At 42.8% G+C, this 26,110-nt stretch overlaps 1 protein-coding gene across 8 annotated transcripts in view; it reads left to right on the top strand.

The window, feature by feature from the left end:
* PDE9A (phosphodiesterase 9A) overlaps nt 1-26,110 on the top strand; it is a 74,174-nt gene that overhangs the window by 44,627 nt on the left and 3,437 nt on the right. For all 8 annotated transcript variants that reach the window (XM_081003614.1, XM_081003615.1, XM_081003616.1 and 5 more), the window contains 12 exons: nt 4,389-4,473; nt 11,424-11,505; nt 13,178-13,252; nt 16,009-16,095; nt 17,381-17,485; nt 19,347-19,429; nt 20,085-20,241; nt 21,886-21,999; nt 22,350-22,454; nt 23,592-23,720; nt 24,151-24,246; nt 25,938-26,012. In XM_081003614.1, coding sequence (XP_080859740.1) covers nt 4,389-4,473; nt 11,424-11,505; nt 13,178-13,252; nt 16,009-16,095; nt 17,381-17,485; nt 19,347-19,429; nt 20,085-20,241; nt 21,886-21,999; nt 22,350-22,454; nt 23,592-23,720; nt 24,151-24,246; nt 25,938-25,988 — 1,169 coding nt within the window. In that variant the 3' untranslated portion in view covers nt 25,989-26,012. The remainder of the gene's footprint in view (nt 1-4,388; nt 4,474-11,423; nt 11,506-13,177; nt 13,253-16,008; nt 16,096-17,380; nt 17,486-19,346; nt 19,430-20,084; nt 20,242-21,885; nt 22,000-22,349; nt 22,455-23,591; nt 23,721-24,150; nt 24,247-25,937; nt 26,013-26,110) is intronic.

The raw sequence follows: 26,110 nt of genomic DNA on the forward strand, positions 1-26,110 counted from the left end.
TCAACATACTGCTTTCAGTCCAGATTGATTCTCTACATCCTGCCACCCAGAAGGTTTATTTGATGCACATTTGAAAATTCTCCCTTTCATTAGGACATTCAGAAGGAAGTGGTGATTACAACATTGTTGAGCAGGTGTTATTATTGTACAGGCTGCTTTTGATCTAGATTTATTCTAGAACCTGCCATCTGCAATGGTGGGTGCGGCTACTTGATACGTGTTTGAAAACCCTTCCCTTGGTTAGGTTACCCTCATCGTTTCCTCCCTGCACTTTCCCCCAGATGAATGCATAAGAAGCTGGTGGTTGCCATCTTGGTATACACTCAGCCATAATGCCATTGGTCAAGTGTGAATACACACAAACACCCCTATTGCTGGGACTTCTTACACCTGTTTTCACCTGTTATCAGCTGGGCACACTGTGGGGTAATAATGTAGATTCAATCTGTAACGACCTTTTATTTTTGGAACGAAACCAGTTTCTCAAGAAGCACTTCTCAGGGCAAAATAAAAATAAAAATGCAGTAGATCAAGATTGGTGGTTTGGGGCAAAAATATAATCCTCCTGACTCCTACCTGCTTTTCATAGGCTGGCTACTTTCTGAAGCCTTCCCCCCAACCCCACCCCACAACTGCTGCTGTAACACCTATATATTTCCTTTGAAGTTCTTAGTGAACTGGTGGTAACCATTGGCATGCATACGAAAGCTTATACCCAGAACAAACTTAGTTGGTCTCTAAGGTGCTACTGGACAATTTTTTAATTTACTCCGGGTAAGTATTAGGTAGTCTATTACCCTGAATATTCAGGAGGAGGAGGAGAGAGAGGCAAACAGCAGAGACAGGTTTGCAACCTTATACATCTTGCTTGCCAGTGTCATTGTGGGAAGTAGGGGGACTAGATGATTATATGTACACAATGAGATAAGCAGACAGAACAGAGAGAGGGAGACTGGGGAAAGGGAGAAAGCTTCCTCAACAGTCTCCTGGTTGCTAAATATGGCATAGTTCATAGCCTGGCAGATGGAACAAGGGTGGAGAAGACAACAACAACAACAACAACCCTAAAACAGCACTGCCACTGCCCACCTGAATGTACAGCCAGAATGATACTGCAGCGTTTACTCAGGAGCAAGCCCTATTACACTCAGTGGGACTTACCTCTGAGTAGACATGGACTCAGATACATTCGTCACATTAATACGTTTTGAATGCGTTATAAGCATAGAAGACCAGATGGCGCCAGAGAGCAAAAGGGAGTTTGTATGGATTTTTACATAGGCTTTTTTGTGTGTGTAACGATTTCTGACATATTTATAGCATTTTTAACCTGTGTCTAGATCCACCCATGTATAGGATTGCAGTTTACATTAACAAGTCACACAGTCTTCCGAGTCTCTGCCCACTAAGTTTATGTCTCTACTGTACTAGGAGTTGCACCAGACATCTTAGCCCCCTGAGGTATGAGAACATCTCAGCATCAGATCTGCTGTTCCATGAGATAGCTTTCTTAAAAAATCAGGCCTCTCCTCAAATGTATAGTACACAAACAGTATATATATATGCCTGAGGGCACGCAGGCAGGTAATTGAAGAGATTAGTTTAGCACTATGAAAAGGAAAATCCTTTGAAAACATTTTGTTTACAAACACAGTGGAGACCACTGGGTGGTATTCAGCTAAGTTTTACTGAGAGTAATCCCACTGAAATGAATGAACCTAATTTAGTTGTTGCCATTAATTTAATGGGCCTGCTCTGTGTAAACCCTGGTTGAATACCACCCAATGTACCAAGAATAAAAGGTAAAGGGACCCCTGACCATTAGGTCCAGTCGTGGCTGACTCTGGGGTTGCAGCGCTCATCTCGCTTTATTGGCCAAGGGAGCTGGCGTACAGCTTCCGGGTCATGTGGCCAGCATGACTAAGCCGCTTCTGGCGAACCAGAGCAACGCATGGAAACGCCATTTAACTTCCCACCGGAGTGGTACCTATGTATCTACTTGCACTTTGACGTGCTTTCGAACTGCTAGGTTGGCAGGAGCAGGGACCAAGCAACGGGAGCTCACCCCGTCACGGGGATTCGAACCGCCGACCTTCTGATCGGCAAGTCCTAGGCTCTGTGGTTTAACCCACAGCGCCAACTGCGTACCAAGAATAGGTTGATATATAACCTCTGTTCATTTCCATATAGTTTGCATAGGAGAATCCAGTGCAAGCACACCCAGCAGACAATTTTTCATACATACAGTCCTCTGCTACTGTTATTTACATGTGGAAAGGTAGGATGGCTTAGCTCCCCAAAATGAGATTGTGGGTACTTTGGTGGTTCTGCTACTTCCTTGCACAGAGCAAAGCCATGGTTTGACCTAGAGATAAGGGCAAACAGGGCTGATGTTTCCCACAGTCTTTCACAACTTGCTCTTCTTTAGCGTTCCTCTTTAAAACTGGGGGTGTGTGAAATAAGTTTCACTTCATTAAAGAGGTAATAATAATTCCTGAAAGCAGAGGATTTATGAAGAATGAACTGACATACTGATGGCAAACTTGGCTTGATAGCAATCAAGTTTGATTTCAATCAAGCCTGACTCATTAAGACATGTTTTCCTTTTTACACACTACCATTTCCCATTTCCTTTCTTCATTCACCTATTCAAATGCAGCAATCACATTTGCATGTATTATGGAAGCTTCTTCTTTTCAGACAAATATGAAAGCTTAATGTCACCCCTGGGGCAATTCCACTTGACGTGCATTACACAACACATGGGAGGAGCTCAGGAGGATATTTGCCTTTTTATTATTATAAGTAGTAGTAGTAGTAGTAGTACCGTATTTTTCGCCTATAAGGCGCACTTATTTGGGGGGGGTTATTCCCCCCCCCAGCCCCAAAGAGCAAAGAAGCCATGACAGCGAGCGGGATGGATCCCGCTAGCTGTCCTGGCTTCGTTTTTAGCCTCGGGGCTGGGGGTCCGGGAGCGATGGTGAGGTTGCGCTCAACCTCGCCGTCGCTCCCGGAGCTTGCAGGGCTGGGGGCGGGGGAAGCCCGAGCTTCCCCCGACCCCAGCCCCCAGAACAGGCTGCTATCTGCAAGCCTTTAGAGCCCGGCAGGAACTCCCGCTGGGCTCTCCAGGCTTGCAGATATCTGCCCGAAGCCCAGGGCGCGCCCTGCTGTGCTCCCCGGGTATCGGGCTGCAGGCTGCTGTCTGCAAGCCTTGGGAGCCCGACGGGAAGTCGCGCCGGGCTCCCAAGGCTTGTGGAGAGCTGCCCGAAGCCCAGGGTGCGCCCGGGTTTCGGGCTGCAGGCTGCTGTCCCCAAGCCTTGGGAGCCCGGCGGGAACTCCCGCTGGGCTCCCAAGGCTTGCGGATAGCTTCCTGAAGCCTGCATTCGCCCCATAGGACGCACACACATTTCCCCTTCATTTTTGGAGGGGAAAAAGTGCATCCTATAGGGCGAAAAATACGGTAGTTTATTAATGCTTGGTCCATAGGCAATTCACACATAAGGTAGATGGGTACAGTACGAAAACCAGTAGTATAAAATACTGCATAACATGTCATTACTACCTAGAATCATATATCCCAGTTAAACAATTATAAGTTTCCTAGGTACCAGCTTGAGCACAGCAAGCAAGCAGGCTGTGAAATTATCCTACTGAGTATGGTGTACACTTAATGCAGTGCCATTTTATTAAAGTCCTTAAGCGACCAGATAGCAGAAAAAAGCCACTTATCTATTCAGATTGTATTAAGCTTTCAAGGCTACATGAAATGCATTTCTTGCCACCTGGAAACATAACAAGTCAAACTTTTTGCCCTGTGCCATACATATACAGGAACAGGATTTCCTGTGCTGTTTTCAAACCCTGCTTGATATTTAAAGAACAGCATCATATTTTCAAGTAATTATCAAGAACTGAAATTACTTCCCAGTTCCCAGATTAGGTTATGAATCTCACAGCTTCCTCTTTCATGTCACCTGTTCATTTAATAGGGTGCTTTAAGCCCAGCAAAGCACGTTTGTCACAATACAATTACAGCTCTTCTTATTGTTAACATATCATTGCAATAGCTTTGTCAGGCACTTCCATCTATTCATGTTCTGAGAGAGACTCTGAAAAACAGCAAGACAGCTAAATATTGCTGTGCGCTGCTCACAATAGGTACCATGACTGTGAGTTTTTTGGGGGGCTCTCCTAAAATCTTGCCAGTTTTAATGATTTATGATGTTTGCTGTACATGCCTGCAAAGGAACAGGTTTCGGACAGAAGGACCATTGAGTCACTGGCAAACACCGCCGCTCGGTGCCTTTTGAAAAATCTGCACAGTTACTGAAATGAGATCCTTCGGGTTTCTCCATGGTAACCCCCCTGTTGTTTCACTTTGTTGACAGTGGAAGGACTGAAAGTAGCGGAGATTGAAAAGTGTAAGAGTGATATTAAAAAGATGAGGGATGAAATGGCAGCGAGAAGCACCAGGTAAGTTCTGCTTTTCTTTTCTTTTTCTTTCTTCTTTGAGGAAAACAGCCTCCTCAGAGAGATTCCTGCGTTAAGACTCTTCCAGTAATCCTAAGAAAGCTTACTTGGAAGTAAATCACATTGAGTTCAGTGAGGTTTACTCTCCCAAGTAAGTATGAATAGAATTGCAGCCTAATAAACAAATTTGTAATGCTTGATGGTCTGGGGTTGTTGTTGTTTTTCAAAAGCTGTATAGTCCAACAGCATGTAGTATTATGAGTTGCGGGGGGAGGTAGCCTGTATGTAAGATCCTTCTAATTCAGGGGTAGGCAACCTAAGGCCCATGGGCTGGATGCGGTCCAATCGCCTTCTAAATCCAGCCCGTGGACAGTCCAGGAACCAGCATGTTTTTACATGAGTAGATTGTGTCCTTTTATTTAAAATGCATCTCTGGGTTATTTGTGGGGCCTGCCTGGTGTTTTTACATGAGTAGAATGTGTGCTTTTATTTAAAATGCATCTCTTTGTGGGGCATAGGAATTTGTTCATTTTTTTCTTCAAAATACAGTCCAGCCCACCACATGGTCTGAGGGATGGTGGACCGGCCCACGACTGAAAAAAGGTTGCTGACCCCTGTTCTAATTCCTAGATCCAGCATGGGTTCCATTGCTGGAATAGCCAGGCCAGCCTGGTAATGGCCTGCTATGTATGAGTCATTAAGGGAACAAAGGTAGTGTCTGTGTGCTGGAGAACAAATGGGTGGGCCTCCCTCTCTCAACTGTCTGTTTGTTAGAAAGACAAACAGCCAGAGTGGAGAGTTGAGTGAAGTGAGCTAGAAGCTGGATGAAAAAGCTGCAGGCTGGGAAGTCAGAGAAAGAGAGGCATGGCTGATTTCTCCTGGAATCCAAGGCTGTGGCTATTGAAGAAGCAAGACCTTCTTGGGGTGTTAATTCTGTGAGCCCCTCCATCATCGGCTCAGGTTGTATATATGTTTAAATAAACCATTTATCAAAGAGATACTGCAGTCTCTGCTGTGCCTCATTTCTAAAAGGAACCACGGGACCTGGATAAGTGCCAGGAACCCCTGGAATCTCGCACAACTCGGAGATTGATGGGTGGTGTGCAACAATACATATATATGAATGATACTTGTTTTATTTAAACAGACATGGCGACTTAATGGTTAAACGAGCTCATGCCAGATGACTGGAAAAATAACTCTCATAGAGAGATTAACATCTTGGTTTCCCTATGTTTACCCATCCGGTAATAAAGAATTCTAGCCTTAGTTTTATGCGTAGAACAAAAACTTATTCTGCCAAGAAAAACATTTGTTTGGTAAAGAGGCTCTCTTATTTTAAACAGACCTGCTCAGATATGAAATGTAATCTGAGGAAATATCACAATATACACACAGCAACTCCTCTTGTTATGGTCTTGTACTATGCAAGGATGTGCATGCTATATTTTAACCCCAGAAGGAGGTATTTCCTTTTCAGCGGAAGAAGCTAGTCTGCTAATCTGATGCGCTACCAAGTTTGGAGCTGCAATTAAAACAGAAGCAGAAGCAATCATAGCTTGTAATGGCAGGCCGCAGCAGCTGGTACATTTCGGCTTCGCTGTCGCTGACACATCAGAGCAAGCATGTCGACAGCCAATACATGATTAAAGTTGTTTAAGAAAAGAAGATAGAAGCAGTTCAGAAGGCTGGTGCTGCTGGGCAAAGGCACGGCAGCTTTGCAAACTTCAGCCCGCTTAACTGTCCAAGCTTCCCCTAGGAAAACCTGGGAATTATAGTGCTGTGATGTGGTCCATGCTCACAATGCAGAGGGTGCATAAGGTGCTTAAGGAGTTCTTGATGTCATCATTGATGCAGGTGGCTTTTGCTAAAGTGTTACTTGTTTATATCTCACTATAGAGCTGGACTGGACAATTTCAGTTTCTCTCGCTTTCTTACTTCTCCAATCTTGAGAAGCAATATTTCTGCAGCAATATGCCTTTTTCTATCATTTAAAAAATATATATATCCTCACAAAAATCCATCAGCATTTTGGTGCAGATTTATTTATAAACACGTCTAATATACATAGATTTTTGCAAACAGCTTTTACAGATATAATGCATTTGTGTATGCTACTTTTACGAATTTATGCATTTTATGTGCACTTTCCCCTAATAAGTGCATGTTTGTACATTTTGGTTGGAGAATGATGTCATAAAATTTGGAGAAATGCGAATTTTGAAGGGCAACTGTGTTTTGGTTCACATATTGGTTTGAGAAGTGCAAATTAGCTACTGTCTCATTCAAATGCAAATAAAATTATATTTCTCTCTCATCCCTACTAAAGAGGTACAACATGTGTGTGTTTGATCTGGAGAAGAAGTATTCAGTTTTCCCCTTTTGGACACTGACTTTTTCTCACCACCTGTTTTCTCCCTTGTTGCTTTTTCCCCAGAAAGAAAGAAAGTAATAATGAAGTTGCATCTATTGTTAATATTGTCTACTACAGTGGTACCTCGGGTTAAGTACTTAATTCATTCCGGAGGTCCGTTCTTAACCTGAAATTGTTCTTAACCTGAGGCACCACTTTAGCTAATGGGGCCTCCTGCTGCCGCCGGGCCGCCGGAGCCCAATTTCTGTTCTTATCCTGAAGCAAAGTTCTTAACCTGAAGCACTATTTCTGGGTTAGCGGAGTGTGTAACCGGAAGCATATGTAACCTGAAGCGTATGTAACCCGAGGTACCACCGTAATTCCTTTTAGCAGAAGCTAAACTCGACTACTCTAGAATTCTAAAACCTGGCTACTTCATGATTCCACCTCAAAGTTCCCCTAACCCTTCTTCCTCCACAACTTCTTTTATTTGCATCAATATTTCCAGGGCTTACACAGTTGAGTCACTTACATTTTGTATTTATTAAATAAAAAAGCCTGTAATTCTGAGAGGCCCCAAAGTACAAGCAACGTGCCTCCTGAAATTTACTGACAGGATGCAGGACGGGGGGGGGGGGGGGAGAGAAGCGAGAGAGATGTAATAAGCAGATCCATGAGGCATCTTGAGGCAGCCACATCTGAGGGGCCCCTCTGTGGGAACACCCACCCACCTACCCATACCACTGCTGCCAATGAAGCGAGGAGAAGCCGCAGTGGCGGCTTCCGGGTTCCAGCGAGATATTGTGAGAGGCCTCCACAAGCTCTCGCTGGGGTCTCATGAGATCTTGCTGGAAGCTGGAAGCAGAAGGCACACAATCCCGGTAGGAGAGGTTTCAGGTGACAAAAGGGGATGAGCTGCCCCTAGTAATGAGAAAAGAACTGTCAGGATCATTGAGCATCTGTTGAGGCCTACACTCTAGCAACCGCTGGAGCTCTCTGCTACTCTCTCCTCCTCCTTGTCGTCACTGCCTTTTAACCTGCCTTCTCTGAGAAAGTGAGCGGCGAGTGGTGGAAGAAAGAGTGCAGCAGCTTGCCTTGCCTTGCCTTCTCTGTCTAGGTGCAGGTTGGACTCAAAGGGAGAGGGGATCTGGATGGGCAGGGGCAACACCAGAAGGTATGAGCATCTTGTACATGGACCCCACAGAATCTGACCCCACACTGGACAATACGTGGAGAAAAGAGGTCACTAAGTGACTGAAAAGTGAACATAGGATATAAGAGAGGCTGTACCACAGGAAATAGCAAGGCGGCTGCTAGACTGATCCAGAAAATGAGTCTTTTGCTAGCCTAAAACTGAGGGCCATCCTTTCCCCTTTCATTCAAAACACCGAATCAATAGCCACAGGTTTGGCATTTCACCCAGAACTTAAATCTAGCTGGTTGTTCTAAGTAGCTAGAAAAAGAGCCTTGCTTTGCAAAGATACACATGATTGCAGCTGATGTTCCTTCACCCCTAATTATTACCTGTCAAGTGGAGCATAATTTCAGCTCAGATTCTACTGGTTCAACTTGTACTCCACCAACTTTCTTGAAGCTTTGAGAGGATGAATAAGCCAAAGTGCACACATTTGTCATACAGTATGTTCGCTTCCTCAGTTGAAGCAATAAAACCTGTTTCCATTTTCACAATCCAGATTTCAAGCCTGGTTCTGAGGTGTTTAAATGGGCACATCTTGGGGATCTGGTCTGACAATGGATAGCACATAACGCCTCCCCCAAATTGGCCACTTCTGAGTATTTCTATAATCCACTGGGCCTTTCGCTTAAGAAAAGAAAAAATGATGCTGCGTCTGACAGCAGGTATAATTTTGCTTTCAGGAAAAGGTGTTAGCCTATGTCCCTCTAAACGGCATTCACTTTCACACTCCATCTTTTCTTTTCTTCCTATTTCACAAAGATCAGTGTAAAACACTGGCCATATTCTCCTCTCACCTCCCCATCTTCACAGTTAAGACCACATTCTTAAAACATCACAGCTTCTAAAGTTTGCACTGTATCCCACCCACTGCCATTTGCAGCCTAAGCAGATGGCTTTTGCATTAGCTGGGCCTGAGACATCGCAACAAACCTTGTCAGTATACTCCAGATTGCTGGGGGCCTTTCATTTATTCCGTTGCATGAAAGGAAAAGGATGTGCTCTGTGTGTGTGGCATTCGTCCTGAAGGAAGACCTCCGTAGAATTCAGTGATTAAAATTACAAGTAGCTTTGAGTTTCCTAGGCAACGTGGCTCCAGCTGTTTGAAGTGAGGGCATAAGCCAATGTTGACTTACTGCAGAAGGGTCTTGATCCTTGAGCCGCTAAGCAAATACTCGTCTCAAGAGTTGGACTGAAAGACTTCCGATACACAATGCTGAGGATTCATTTTTCTGCTTTGAATTCTCTTGTTCCAACTCTCTCTCTGTTTTCTTTAATACATCTGCGCTCTAATTGGGGAAGGAAGAGAAATATGATTCAGTTTGCATTTAAAGGTGAACCTAATTCACTATGTTTGAAACAATATTCAAACCAAAACACAGCCATCCTTTGGATTCTATACTTCTCCAAATTTTGCATTGCAGTTCTCCAGCCAAAAATGCATATATGCATATACTAGGGTAAAGTTCTTTTTAAAAAAAAAAATGATTACTTTAAAGGGCATATGATTCATATATTAGTGTAAATAGCATACAAAATGCATTACATTGGGGGAAAGTGCTTTGCATACATGAGCATATTAATGCAAAATTGCATACAAAAACATATATATTAGAAGAAATTCACACTGAAATCCTGAGATTCTCATGAGGACTTAAAAAAGAAAGTGATGTGGAAAAATGAGAAACTTTGAGAAACTGAAATTGGCAGTTGTCTCCATGCCTAGCCCTAACCAACAGAAGATGACAAAGTTGCCAACTGCCCACTAGGTTCTAATCTGACCAACAGGCCTAGTATGCCTTCAATGGGAACATGACAAGCAGAAATTTGAGCTGTATATCTCTCTCCCCCTCAGGTTTGAGATGTGGTGATTTGGAAAGCTGTGCCTTATAGAATTTCAGTCTCATAATTCAGCAAAAAGTCAGGAAACCCAGGGAACAAATGATATTACTCTTACTTTTCATTCCAGTAGGCTAAATTTCTGCCACTTAAAAGTTAAAGAGGTTTCTACACACACAGCACATCTCTGTGTCCTCTATCTGGACTTGCAAGAGGCATTATCAAAGTTCAGAGATACTGTACATTCCTGCCAGGCAAAAGCACCATGAGGACCTGGAGCATGGCTGGTGAGGGGTGTGGCCTAAGGGGAAGGGGTCTGGCCTGGGAAAAATTCAAAGAGCTAGAGACCTGTACAGTGGTACCTCTGGTTGTGAACGGGATCCGTTCCAGAGCCCCGTTCACAACCTGAGAGGAAAGCAATCTGTGTCTGCGCGTGCGCGGGTTGCAATTTGCCGCTTCTGCGCATGCGCATGACGTCGTTTTTTAGCGTCTGTGTATGCGCGAGTGGCGAAACCCGGAGGTAACCCATTCCGTTACTTCCGTGTCGCTGTGGGACGCAACCTGAAAAGATTAAACCTGAAGCGTCTTTAACTCAAGGTATGACTGTACTGTCACATTTGGCCCCTTGACCTGAGACTCCTCATTGTTATATTAGGGAATAAGTCCTACTGAACTCAGTCAAACTTATTTTTGAGTAGAAGTGCATAGGTTTGTGCAGCATGCGCTATAATGTAAGTATACATCCACTGGTGGAGGAATGGGGGGGAGCGCACCGCCCACAGCGGCACAATCCCGGTAGGGTGCCATCGTGGCTGTCCCCCCATGCTGGGCGCCACACCCCCGTAGGTAACGCGCCACGCCCCCAGGATGCGCGCCATGCCCCCGCCTGCACTCCACCCCTGCGCCCCCCCCCCGCGCCGGAGCTTGAAGTTCCGCCACTGTATGAAAGAGGCTACATTTCTCCTGCCGCTTCACTGAAGGGTCGCTGAGCAGAGAGGGGGAGAATTTTTTTTTCCTGTTCTCCCCCTCCTATGGTCTGGTGTGTCCTATGGTCCAGTGCGTCCTATAGAGCAAAAAATACAGCATACAGCACATCTCTTGATTTTTGTGGTATTTTAGGGTTTTGTTTTTTCACATTAAAAATTGGGTTCCTGCGTGCTCAGCGTGGGTTGACCATGTTTTTCCTGTGACGCTTAAAGGACATTTTCATGTCTGAAAATACCTGGTAGAAACATCTCCCAAGAGTTTTGATCCCTTATGAATGGATGTGCAAATTCCCTTCAAATACAACATTACAGGAGAAGACACGGTTGATTTAGAGTTTCAGTGTAATGTGTGGAAATGGCCAGCTTTCTCTAGATTGTGTTCCATGGTTTCAAATTCAGTATAATAGTATTTTGCACGGCTGCAGCATTTCTGATTTTGCTTTGTGGATCCAAAGGTGAAAATCGTTTGGTCGGTTGGTACTGAAAATCAATCTCACGTCAAAGGAACTAGTTTATTCATATTTGCTTGGAAAAATATATACAAAAGGTAAAGAGGGCTGGATTTTGTTTTCTTACACAGGACCAACTGCCCCTGTAAATACAGCTTCCTGGATGAGAGCAAGAGGCTGGTGCCCCGAAGGGATGTTCCATCCTATCCTAAGGTACACTGCAGCACATAAGAATTCAAAATTCTGTTTTACAGAGCAGATAATCATGTTAGTTAAAAATATCCTTTCCATCCCTAATTTATTATGAAAACATTTTCTACTCAAATGCTACCTAGATTTTCTCCATAAAATCTCTTATTAAAGTTTCAATTTACTTTGCTACAGGTGATGGTTAGATTCCATTGCTCCCATGCTGATATAAAATATTTAAATCAACAAATTATTATTCTATTATTATTATTATTATTATTATTATTAATTAAATTTGTATACTGCCTTTCATTCAAAGCATTCAAAGATTTTAGGGCCATTCGCGGCATCAAATGCAGAATAAAACATAACAAAAACAAAACTTTCCCATCACCCCCTCCCACAAACACTTTTAAAGGGACAAATCAATTACAAGTCACATATCTATGAAAGAAGGTCCTTCAAGAAGGACACTGACAAACTGGAACGTGTCCAGAGGAGGGCAACCAAAATGGTCAAAGGCCTGGAAACGATGCCTTATGAGGAACGGCTAAGGGAGCTGGGCATGTTTAGCCTGGAGAAGAGGAGGTTAAGGGGTGATATGATAGCCATGTTCAAATATATAAAAGGATGTCACATAGACGAGGGAGAAAGGTTGTTTTCTGCTGCTCCAGAGAAGCGGACACGGAGCAATGGATCCAAACTACAAGAAAGAAGATTCCACCTAAACATTAGGAAGAACTTCCTGACAGTAAGAGCTGTTCGACAGTGGAATTTGCTGCCAAGGAGTGTGGTGGAGTCTCCTTCTTTGGAGGTCTTTAAGCAGAGGCTTGACAACCATATGTCAGGAGTGCTCTGAGGGTGTTTCCTGCTTGGCAGGGGGTTGGACTCGATGGCCCTTGTGGTCTCTTCCAACTCTATGATTCTATGATTCTATGATTTATTTATTTTTTTAAAAAAATATGTTGAGTTCCTATTCTAAGTAGTATGTTTGGGCTGATAGATGCTCAAAGGGGTACGTTTCACCATACTTTGAAGTGCTAAGGAGACACACACTTGCTATTTTATTTTAATAACTGAGGCACTTGAAAGACACATTTAGCATCACATCTCGCTTGGCCCTAATGCTATCTTTTTCAAGCTCCTTGTAGTTACTTCATGGTGAGGGGAAGGACCAAGGGTGCAGTGTCAGTTGTCGGTGCCTAGGGTGGGTGTGGATGCATACGGTTTGTGTGCTGGGGGGGGGGAGCCCAACCCTCACTGCCACCAGAGCGACCCCACCCCCACTGGAGCAAAGTGGGGTCATACTGAGCCGCCCGTGCAGAGGGAGAGCCTGCCCAGCTGATACAGCCCTTAGTGGATGGAGATGAGGCCTGGACCAGGCTGTGCTAGGACATCTGGTTCATGCCCCCCACAAAAATGGTGCACCTGCAACCATAGTCCCCCTGTGCGCCCCCCCCTAAACCCCACTATAACAGTGCAAAACCTGTTATAATTCATATATTTGGGGGTTGTTGCCTGAACTACACCCTCAGTTAGCTCTGGTTCAAGTGAAATCCTATACAGAGGGTAGGTTAGTTACTTACTTATTGAATTTATTGAGCTGAGTCATGAAGATGGGTGACCGACAAGAGAAAATATGAAGCGGGTGTTGTTGAGAATCGTATTTCATAACAATGCCTCATTTTCTCTGCAGTACATGCTTTCTCAGGAGACAATAGAAGCTCTTCGGAAACCAACCTTTGACGTCTGGCTATGGGAGCCCAATGAGGTAATGCTGCCCCATGGAGACAGATTCCTGGTCCCTCCTTTCTGTGGGATGTTTGTTCTGTGGGACTCTTAGGAGCATTTGAGAATTGGAACCTAGACATGGTTGTGTTACAGAAACCAGAATGAAAATGTACAGATAAATACAAAGTGCTCTTCAAAGAAATGAAAACTCTAAGAAGGCTTATTCTATAAATAAATGCAACCAAAAAAATGCTAAGTACTGGAACTAATCAGAGCAGCGGAGCATGTTAAAAGTACCATAATGTGAGTAGACACCTACTGTATCTCAAAAGCAGGTCCATTCACATAATAAACAATAGGTAAAGCAGGAATTTCTCCAGACAGCAGATAAGCAAAAAGCACAATTTACTAATCAGATCAGGTTTTTTTTACCTTAATGCGGTTCAACTAAGAATTCTATAACAGAGGTCTTTCCCATTATCGTTTGTACTTTAAAGTATACTTGGTTCACCCAAAAGCCTTTCTGTAGCTAATTATGGACTACAAAAAAGTGACTCACTTTGCAAATGAAAGGGGAAATCTGATTTGTACTAATTTGAATAAAAAGTTGGGTTCAGGCAATCACTGAAAATGAAAAGTCTGTATATTATTTTCATTGTATTTTATTTTTAAGGCTTGCTAGATTAGTGTCGTTTGCCTTATTTGTTGTTGGGTTTCTAACCAGAATGACTCTGTAATGAATTTACAAAAGGAGCTATTCTGGCTAATCATCAGAATGCAAACAACTCATGGAAAAGTGGAATGTGCACCATATTTTCATTTTTAAGATCTGCAAAACTGGTGTAGCAGCTTCATCATATTTGTTCATGTCTTTATAATTGCCATGAGTTTGCACGAGGATCAGTTTGCTATGACAATTCTCCTGTGACAATTTTAGTTTAACAAAGCTGTCTCTCTTTTTTATGACATCTTTTCGAAAATAGTTGGGGGAGGGGACAAACAGAAAACAGAAAAAAATATTTTCCTAGATTGCCTTATTGGTGGTACAGACAGCAAATCACATAATTAGATACAAGTTGCTAGTAACACAACATATGTCATCTTTATGCTCAGGAGCAATTGCATAAACCATTATGTGAACAGTGTCACAGCCTCATTTGGATAGGTTCACCTTTTTGTTTATTTGAAGTTTATATGAGGTGTTTCAATTCACGTTACCACTTTCCCAGGTTTGTGTGGTGCATTTTTAATAGTGTTATAAATCACAGCCCTGTTGCATCATTACAATGCAAAGCAAGAACACAACAGCCTTCCGTAAAGTGTCTTTAGAATTAGCCCTTTGCATTCTACCTCCCTCTATAGCTCTCCTAATGTGGCATGTTAAAGGACAAAAATATAGTAGTGTTGCCTGTGATGGACTGCAGGGAAGGAGATGTACTTTCAGCTCAAATGCTGGCTCACCAGAATTCAGCACTGGGGAAAAAGAAAGACATGGCCTATGTTTGTTGTCTTAATATAGTTTTTTCCTTGGGTATGTGCTGGTGTGTGCAGCTACACAGCTATGTTTGCTGCATGGAGAATGCAAGGTTAAAGAAGCTACAGGAAGACATCCAAGTTTTAGGCAAGGCTTGGCTTAGAATGCTTGTTTCCAACTGCTATTATCTCTGCTGCTGTTCTTCTTTGCACTTAGAGCAGTTGTGGAGGGACGCGGGTGGCGCTGTGGGTTAAACCACAGAGCCTAGGACTTGCCAATCAGAAGGTCGACAGTTCGAATCCCCGCAACAGGGTGAGCTCCCGTTGCTTGGTCCCTGCTCCTGCCAACCTAGCAGTTTGAAAGCACGTCAAAGTGCAAGTAGATAAATAGGTACCACTCCGGCGGGAAGGTAAACGGCGTTTCCGTGTGCTGCTATGATTCGCCAGAAGTGGCTTAGTCATGCTGGCCCTATGACCCGGAAGCTGTACGCCGGCTCCCTCGGCCAATAAACCAAGATGAGCGCCACAACCCCAGAGTCGGCCACAACTGGACCTAATGGTCAGGGGTCTCTTTACCTTTACCTTAGAGAACCTTTCGCCCTCCAGACGTTGCTGACCTGCAACTCTCCTCAGCCCTAGCAAGCATGGGCAATGCCTCGGAATGGTGGGAGTTGTAGTTCAGCAATATCTGGAGGCCCAAAGGTTCCCCTCACCTGACTTACTGAGTGTGATTCAAAGTCTTCATAGAATTTGCCATGGACTAATGAGCAAAATGAATTATAGGTTTTTATTTCATGCAGCAAGTGATTGGGTTGGACATTTTGGTCCTTCGGTCACAAATGAAGCTAAAGTAGGAATTGCTCAGTCTGCAGAACATGAGACTCTTAATCTCAAGGTTGTGGGTTCTGCCGTGTTGGGCAAAAGATTTCTGCATTGCAGGGGGTTAGACAAGTTGACTTTCATGGTCCCTTCCATATGTACAATTCTATTATTCTCTTCCATTAAAAATAAGAAATAGTCATGCCTCAGTTTTTTATAGATATGGGTTTGTATCCTCTGTGATGGTTAGATTTCATTCCTAAGGGCTTTGGGTGAACAATGTATCGTTATGTTTTTAAACCTCAGTTTTTGGCCTCAGAGATAATGACTTGTTCATCTAGATTACCCAATGAATTCACAAATTAAGCATCCCATTTCTAAATTCAGCATTCTAGATGAATTCAGCAGTGCTTTTAAGTCACAGACTTAAGTGTCTGATGTGTTAGTGATGTACACTAGTGAAAATAATGTAATAATAGGAGAATTCTTTCTTTTCTCCTCCAGATGCTGAGTTGTTTAGAACATATGTATCATGATTTAGGATTAGTGAAAGACTTTAACATCAACCCTATCACATTGAAGCGATGGCTGGTAAGATTTAAAGAGCAACTTGTATGGGATTTAAAATATTTGTGGCTTTTTTTTAAAAATGGGCATATAGTCTCATATATTTAAAGATTTTTTAAAAATGTGTAAGCAGAGTATAATGAACACTTGTCCAACACATAAAGTATATAGAATACATATTATTCTTAGAACAAAAGGATTGCCATTCTGACACTATCCAATACTGACATCAGTCAATCCCTTCTTTAAACAAAAAACTTAAATAAGCAACCCAATCAACAGTTGTATCCAAATTAAAATGCCTGGTGTCAAGTGGCAACATTTATTATTAGTATCAACAATAATAACAACAACAAGAAGAAGCTTATCATCAAAAGTATGACTTGTTTATCTGAAAAGTCTCATATGCCATCAATTTGCATCACTTTTGCTTTGAGCTGTATCCATTAATTAAACTTAGCTTGCATTCGCAACAACATCCAAATGAGCTGAAAAATCATTCAACAATTATACTACCTAATGAGCAACTTTATAAAGATAAAAAATAATACCTGCCTGCGCCCTGTCTCACCAGAGTGGTGCATGCTCTGGTTCTCTCTCGCTTGGACTACTGCAGTGCGCTCTATGTGGGGCTACCTTTGAAGGTGACTCAGAAAGTACAACTAATCCAGAATGCGGCAGCTAGACTGGTGACTGGGAGTGGCTGCTGAGACCATATAATGCCGGTCCTGAAAGACCTACATTGGCTCCCAGTACGTTCCCGAGCACAATTCAAAGTGTTGGTGCTGACCTTTAAAGCAGTTAACAGCCTCGGTCCAGTATACCTGAAGGAGCGTCTCCACCCCCATTGTTCTGTAACCAATAAAGTTGTGGCCTAAATTCACCCATTAACCTAAAATACTGGTGCTGTCCATGTGTCTCATTATTCAGAAAATGGGGGAGGGCTCGGGGCCTTGACACACAGTGTCATGGAAAGGAACAAAACGTGTGCACAACTTGGTATTTACATCAATATTTTAACTCTTTACCTACATGGTGGAGGTCACAGTGCCAATGGGAGGGGGAGTGTCCAAAACTGAGAAAAACAAAAAAGTGGGCACAGCAGCAACAGGGGAGGGGGGAGAAGAAGAAATAAGAGGAAGAGTCAACCTTCTCCTTATTTCTGCAGGGCCCAGTTACCTTATTAGCATGGCATGGGCTTGTAAAGCACAGATTCCAAGGGGCTATAATTATAGCATCAAAGTGTTGGTTGGGAGGATTAAATGCCAAATGCTTGTTTTCCTTATAAATTTCTCCCTTTTTGTTTTAGCTGTGTATTCATGACAATTACAGAAACAATCCATTCCATAATTTTCGACATTGCTTCTGCGTTACCCAGATGATGTACAGCATGATCTCTCTCTGCAGTCTCCAGGTGTGTCTTTCTCAGGCTGCATTGGCTTTCTCTCTCTCTAGTCCTCCCCACACACACATTGTGAAATCAATAGTCTTCTACCTGTAATAATGTATTTTATCCAGAAGTGATGGTTGCTGATTATTGAAAGACATGTAGTTGTGCCAGGGAAACCACCATTTTTAATCTGCTGGCATTTGAAAGGAGAACCAAAGGGTGAATGAAATGAGTTGGGATAGCTCGGTAGGTAGAGCATGGGACTCTTAATTTCAGGGTCATGGGTTCGAGCCCCACTTTGGGCAAAAGATTCCTGCATTGCAGGGGGTTGGACCAGATGGTCTTCATGGTCCCTTCCACCCTACAATTCTATGAACTGAAACATAGAAATCTTGGCAAGTGCAGGAGTTCCTGAATATGTAAACCTGGAATGCTCCATGAGAGGTTGTAGGCCCACAGCATAATTCTGATTGGGCTCCACACCTTACTGAAGCTCCCACCAGGTTTGAAATACATTTAACTCAGTGGTTCCCAACCTTGTTTTGGCCATGCCCCACCTAAGCATCTCTAAAATCCTGATTCCCAGCCCCTGTGAACTCCTATTCAGGTGTGGGAAGCCTAAAAGGTCATTTACTGTCATTCTCAAATCGCCCCCCTTAAAAATTAAATTGGACCCCTGTGGGGTGTGTGCCCCACCTTGGGAACCACAGATTTAACTAGATGATACCCCAAATACATGATAGCATTGTATGTTTTGAGAGAGAGAGAGAGAGAGAGAGAGAGAGAGAGAGAGAGAGAGAGAGATTTTTAAAATGGCAGCAGTGGTGGACCCTGATCCAGATCAGAACCATGGCAAGGGAGAGGGGGATTAACTCCTGCTCTTTGCCATTTTCTCCAATGAACACCGTCCCCTAGCTGCTGCTTGTGCCTGTAGTTGTTAACTCCCAAGGCAAATAGCATAATCAATCCCATTGCACTGTCCAACTCAGAATCAGGGCTCCCTGCAGCTGCTTTTTAAAAATGACAATACTATATGGCATATTTAACTTATCTATCTTGGCTTCCTCTTCCATCCAGCTTCAGTGTGGACAAAGTGCCTTAACTTCTTCTTGCACCTAAGTCGGAGGAAGGGCTACCAAGGCGGTACTTCTGCCCTTGCTGAAGTTGGTAGGAAGGTAAAGGCAAGGAACTTTGGCCTTCATGTTGTCCTCCCCTGTACAGCAAAACTGGCAATGGTGTCTAGCTAGTGACGATCCAAACCTGAACAGCTTGACTGTGGGTGGTTTTTCCCCTCCCTGCCTAGTTAGACACAATATTAGGAAACTGATCCTTGCGAATAAAAGCAATATTTGGGTTCTTACCTCTGCTGGGTGGAGGTCAAATTTTCATAAACAGATTAAGTGGCCTATAATCAAGACAACCAACAGCAGTCTGGGGCTAAAATCAACCGGCATTATTTATTCAAGTAGGCCCTGGTTGTTATCCCAAGCAAAGAATAGACCCTAAGCCTTTATTCTTCACACTTCTCTTCCAAGCTCAAGTAGTGCATGAAATGCCAAAATAAATAGCTTTTTATAATTAACACAAATCTTGGCATAATTTCTTACAAGATGAGAAACCTTTGACTTTAAATTAAATTTATCCACTGTTGTGCAAACTCCAAATTCTCTATTCCATCCTGTTGTTAATTATGCATCAAAGGCAAGGTTGAAGACTTCACTGTTGTTGTCATTATAGATTTAGTCTAAGTTGCAATGCATGTAGTTATTAAACTGTGCCCTGAACCCTAGTTAGAACCGCACATTTTGAAATGTTAGATATGATTTCTTTATTATAAAAGCTGTTTGAATTTATGAAGCTGCATTTTCTTCTTCTTCCTGCTTAGGTAAAGCTTTCTCAAATGGATATCTTAATACTAATGACTGCATCAGTGTGTCATGATCTGGATCACCCAGGATATAACAACACGTATGTATCCTTTTTGTGTGTGAAAAGAATGATTAGGAATGTAAAGTACTAGCAGGAAGTGTCCGGTGCTGCCCAGGATAGTGTAATTTGTGAGTTTGGGAACATCACACGCAAAAATTGGCAGAGTCACGCCATCTTTGCTCAACATCAAAACATCAATGAAGACTGCTGCCCCACTTCATGAATTTGTATGCCATATTTGACAGTGATGTTATAAAGAGGCGGCTGAACCTATAAATAACAGGTGGACAGACAGACAAACCACTTTCCAAAATTTATAGTAGATATTCGGGCAAATGCAGACCAAAAATAAAACCTGAGAAATTTCTTTTGGCATGAACTTTCTTGAGATAGAGCTACCTTTGACATGCACCTGACAGGGTGGGCTCTGGATCAGAAAAGCTTATGCCACACATTGTTTATGTTTTTAAGGGTACCACACAAAACCCTTCAAGGTTTTGTTACAAGAACAGACTAACATGACTATCCCTTTGGAATTTGTCTCATTTAAAAAAGGCTTCACTTGGATGTGGGAAAGGCTCTCACATCTAGGAGTTCAGAATCCCACAAATTTCAAATTGCCTTCAAACTACAGATGAGCACCTTCCCTTTGGGCTGCTTGTGCATTTCTTTCTATGTGTTTCCTTCACACCAGGTACCAAATTAATGCACGGACGGAGCTTGCTGTGCGCTACAATGACATTTCCCCGCTGGAGAACCATCACTGTGCTGTGGCTTTCCAGATCCTTGCGCAGCCAGAATGTAACATTTTGTCCCATGTTGATAAGGAGCAGTTCAAACGGATTAGGCAGGTATGGGTCAGAAAGATGTGGCAAAGTTCCTGTAAATGTGTATTATTGTCAGAGAGCATCAGCTATTATTAATGAAATGCCTGGGCTCAGTCATGAGACATGTGGAGAAAACGTAAAGTACAGTGGTACATCAGGTTACGAACTTAATTCAATCCGGAGGTCCATTCTCAACCTGAAACCGTTCTTAACCTGAGGTGCGCTTTCACTAATGGGACCTCCCGCTGCTGCCGTGCCGCCGGCGCATGATTTCCTTTCTCATCCTGGGGCAAAGTTTGTAACCCAAGGTACTACTTCCAGGTTAGCAGAGTTTGTAACCCGAAGGTTTGTAATCCGAAGTGTTTGTAACCCGAGGTAGCACTGTATAGAGTGCCTATGAGCTTCTCCAGAGTGATTGCCACCATTCAAAACCTTTACAACCAGACCCCCAAAATCTATAATTAGGTCAAATTGATAGGCAGTCTTAAACCTCAGCATCTCTTATTTTAGAAATTAAGCATTGGTTGTGGTTTGAGAAAATAAGCCAAACCTGGTGAAATAAGCACCTCCCATATCATGGTCACAAACTGCTCTTTTATATTGTGGTGTTCTGGTGTTCTTGTTTTGATTCTTTTTAAAAAATGTACTTATAACTTTCTGTAAAGCTCTGAGAACCTGTTGAAGGTCAGGATATAAATAAAATAAAGGACGCAGGTAGCACTGTGGTCTAAATCACTGAACCTCTTTGGCTTGCCGATTGGAAGGTCATCAGTTCGAATTTGCGCGACAGGGTGAGATCCCATTGCTTTCTCCCAGCTTCTACCAACCTAGGCGTTTGAAAGCAAACCAGTGCAAGTAGATAAATAGGTACCACTGCAGCGGGAAGGTAAACGGCGTTTCCATGCACTCTGGTTTCTGTCACAGTGTCCTGTTACGGTAGAAGCAGTTTAGTCATGCTGGCCACATGACCCAGAAAGCTGTCTGTGGACAAACACCAGCTCCCTTGGCCTGAAAGCGAGATGAGCGCCACACCCCATAATTGCCTTTGACTGGACTCAGCTGTCCAGGGGTCCTTTACCTTTTTTCTATAAATAAAATAAATGTCTTTCCCCACCAATTTGAATATCGCATGTGCCTTGATCAAATTGCCTAAGAACACTGATACATTTTTTCAGTGTTGCAGCTCTTGGTTTTAAACACCAAATGTTTTCATTTTTGTAAAAGCAACCTTGGGGACTCCCAATTCTGAATCAGGGGCATAGTAAGGAAGGTCATATCTTTCCCTCCTTGCATCTTGGCCCCAGTCTAGAACACACACAGTAGCTATTAGCTATGGGGAAGGAAACTTAAAAGCTTGACAAATTAAGCCCACAGGTTTCCCATTGTGTGGCTAAGAGCAGTTCTACGGAGCATCTGAACTGAGGCTTCTCAGTGTGCCTCTCCTTTCCAAAAGACAAAACAAATGTGCAGCTTGGTTTTTATCTCTAGAATTTTCTCCTGCTCCCCAGCATCTTCGTAGAGTCCAAAAAAAAAGTGTGAGAACTTGGTACAAAACTGTTAAATGGGTAAATTGTTGGAGTGGAGGGGAAGCATAGGCGAAGTAGTGGCATTTCCACCTTAAGAAATATAAACGTCTTACAATATTGTTGGTTGGTTTGTTTCACATAGGGGATAATTACATTAATCCTAGCAACAGACATGGCAAGGCACGCTGAAATTTTGGACGCTTTCAAAGAAATACTGGAAAAGTTTGACTATTCAAATGAGGAGCATGTGACCCAGGTAAGACAATATTCTCTGTTTTCAGATGTTAAAGGGGGGCAAAGTGGGGGACAGGAACAACAGCCTGAGTCAAACAATGCCAGTGTGGAGGCACCAATGGGGGGGCGTCACAGGACATGTCATGTAGCAGGAGTAGGAGCTGAAAGTTCAGCACAAATACAGTACAAATGCACTTTAATAGCAAGAGCAGCTTGTTGCTGTGTATAGCTACAACCTAATGCCAGGCTGGAGGTGCCCCTATTTTCAGTGCTGACATCTCACTGAGAAATGAAGGAAACATTGCCCGGTAATAAGTGCAGGTAAACATGGCAGATTTCTTACCACACTGTAAAATGCTCTCCTCCTTTCAGCTAAAGATGGTCCTGATCAAATGCTGTGATATCTCCAATGAAGTTCGCCCAATGGAAGTGGCAGAGCCATGGGTAGACTGCTTATTAGAGGAGTATTTTATGCAGGTAAGGGTACACCCAGTGGAACTGCCATAGTGGTTCATGTTTCAATACAACAGAGCTGGAAGTTATCCAGTAACAATGCCTGACTTTCTAGGTCCACCAAGATGAAAGACCCTTTCTCAGCAGGGTCTTGAAAGTGTGTCATTCTGATGATGTACTTTGAATAAAAGTGACTGTAATTGACTGTAATTTGTAGCCTAAAAGGGCAATCACAGCCCAGAAATGCAAATGTTAGCAGATTGCTGCCTGTTTTCTCTAACAGGGCTGTTTTTAGGAGTTAACTCAGCATGTAAACATTTTTGAAACCAAACAGGGACAAGGACTTTGTAGAAAATGCCAGCTAAATAAGCAGCACCATGTAGGTTAAGTTTAGATTATTTATATCTGTGACTTTGAACCATTCATGACTAAGCCTATTAGAACTGAAAAGTTGGGGGATTTTAAAGAGAAAGGCGAAAAGAAAAAGAAAGAAAGCACTGTGATCATTTCAAAAGGACAATCTCATTAGTGTTGGAAAAAAGCGCCTTATGGTGCCACATCGTTATCATTTCTTACCGGATTTCATTTGGAGATGACTGCAGGAAGTAACAAAAAAAAGTAGCAGTCCACTTGCCCTCTCGAATCCGTCAACACGATGTGTATATACAAGCTGTGGCAGCTGGCATCACACCAAGTAAGGCTTGATCGTGATCGGCAGCACAAAAAGGCAGTTCTATTATTTCTTGATTTAACATGTTCCCAGTGTGGAAAATTTAAAATACAGCCAAAAAAGCCATTGAATAATAGCAGAAAGAGCAAAAGATGAAAGAATGTTCAGTTTGCCCTTCATTCATTTGCAGAGCAATCCTACACTGTGTTCAATGGGCCTTACTTCCAGATAAGTGTGTTTAGGGTGCACATAATCTTCCCTGCTGAGAACCCCCAGAAGATGTCTCTGCCACCCTCCCACTTTTCCTCCAATGCCCCAAATTTCTGTAGATCTGAAAATCTTTCGGCTGCATCTTTCAAATATAAAAAAAAATCTTTAAAATAATACAGCATAAACAGGTCACACATAATAACCAATTATATCATTCCAAATTAGATAAATATTGACCACTGGTTTGAATTTACTTAATGTATTGCTACACTTTGTCCTAGAGTGACCGGGAAAAGTCCGAAGGCCTTCCGGTGGCCCCTTTCATGGACCGAGACAAAGTGACCAAACCTACAGCACAGATAGGCTTCCTGAAGTTTGTTCTTATCCCAATGTTTGAAACTGTAACAAAGGTAAGGTCAAAGAAGTTGATTGATCAAAAGCCCTTGGATCAAGTGCATTTTCTCATAGCTTTTTTGAGGGGTGCAAGAACCCCAAATCCACTTTAATTGCACAACCTGGATTTCCTGGTATGCAACTGAAACCCACCCACAGAAAAACAATTGTTTGGAAACACCCAATGTGATTAGCAATCATCTCATAGGTGTTTACAAGTAACATACAACTTGAAGGGATGGAAGGCTATGTCTTCCAGGCCCAGCTACAAATCCACCACAAGGAAAAATTTGCCATTAGCATGCATAGGAGTGGGGGGGGGGGCAGTACTAACATTCCAGGCTTTTAATAGCTCATTTATACAATGCTAGCATGCTGAATTTTTCTCATTTCAAAACACATAGTTATTGGAAACAATTTTAGTTTAGCTTTCTTGCTTTGTTTTAGCTTTTTCCAGAGGTTGAAGAAGTATTGCTCCAACCACTTTGGGAATCCAGGGATCGGTATGAGGAGCTGAAGCAAATAGATGATGCTGTGAAAGAGGTAAGACAAGCTTCTGTTTGTGGGGTTAACAAGGACAACTGCAGAGGCTGAAAAGGCAACACCCAGACTCCCTTAGATGAATCAGGATTTTGAGGTTTTTCTTGCAAGAATTCTCCTAATACAACACATTCTATATGCCATTTTCACAAATATATGCATCTTTGCACATACTTGCCCAACCATATGCATTTTTGTGTGCATTATTTGTTTCAAGAAATGCAATACAAAATTCATATAAATGCAAATTTTATAGAAGTGCAAATTTTGAAGGATAGCTGTGCTTCAGTCACATATTTTGCAAACTGGTAGGTTTGCGTTAAATCCTAACCAAATCAAATTTCTTCCCATCCCTACTTCCAAATAAGTATGTAGGAGTACAGCCTTAATAGTAAGTTGAGGAACAGGTCTAATGTAATGGGAACTTTTGAACCAAAGGGTATAGCTGATTCTGGCTGTGAATACACCACAGAACACGAGAAGATCTTCTAACTTCACTTACAACTGTGCTTGATAAAACAGGCTTTGTGATTTTCACGCTGAAGCAAAGATTCCTACATTCATATGTGTAATGCTATAATGCCCTCTGGAAGGAAGCCGCCACAGGTTCCCTTCGATGCCAATAAAACAGGGATGTACAAATTTCATGAATTAATTGGTTCATTTAAGCATAGTAGCATAGCAATAAGGCAACTAAGAGGAAAATGATGCATGCAAAGCAGAACACATGTGGAGCAAATTATAGCTCTCCTTTGTCAAGTGATTGTGGCTCCTGCTGAGGCAGTCAAATGGCCTTTGGCTCGCAGTGGCAAAGAATGAAGACAGAGCAGTCCTTCTGAGTGGCAGAGGGTAAGCTAGCCATGGACAGACAAGCCTGCTTTTTGCTTTTCAGCATTGGCCCCAAATGATGCCCACTGTTTCACCTTGTAATCTTTTCACTATGGGCTTTTCATTCTCCTAGCTTTATTGATCTGACTTCATTCCAAGCTAGATTTTTATAGCGATCATGTTCCATTTCTTCCCATCTCACGAGAGCTCCACAAGATCTTACCAGAAGGTACTGCCAAACAACTCCAGTAAGGCTTCAGCAGTGGGGCAGGAGACAGGGGCAGCAGCTTCCCGTTTTGCCTCGGGTAGAAGAGTTTGGATTTGATATCCCGCTTTATCACTACCCCAAGGAGTCTCAAAGCGGCTAACAATCTCTTTTTCTCTTCCTCCCCCACAACAAACACTCTGTGAGGTGAGTGAGGCTGAGAGACTTCAGAGAAGTGTGACTAGCCCAAGGTCACCCAGCAGCTACATGTGGAGGAGTGGAGACGTGAACCCGGTTCACCAGATTACGAGTCCACCACTCTTAACCACTACACCACACTGGCTCTCTTGGGTGGCAAAACGGGATGAGCCACCCCTACTCAAAAGGCAGTTCACACTCTCATGCATTCCCCACTGGTGCCTACATGTGTTGGGTACCCAGAGGAAACAACCAGAGAGAAAAATAACAGTTCCTGTACACCCACCAGTGATGCTGCAGATCCTATGGGGCACATTGTAAGGAAACTCCACTGAAACGAACAGATTTCATGCACTGATGATCATATTTGCTGGGTTGTGCCAATGACTCGGTGGCTGCTATATTGACAAATCAGATGCCTCATGACTGCCATTGTTAATTATTCCATTCTACTCTTAACTAGTTACAGAAGAAGAAGAACGAAAGTTTGGCAATCGGAAACAAGGAGAAGTGAAAAGCAAAGGCAAGGCACATCAGGGTAATCATCCCTCTTTAAAGGATACTTTCACATTAAGAAACATGGTGACAACATTTAAAACATTATATAGAAAATTGCCTATGGCATGAGGTGTTTTC

This window comes from Podarcis pityusensis (genome assembly GCF_964106645.2).
Source record: "Podarcis pityusensis genome assembly, chromosome: 4".
Taxonomy (NCBI): Eukaryota; Metazoa; Chordata; class Lepidosauria; order Squamata; family Lacertidae; genus Podarcis; species Podarcis pityusensis.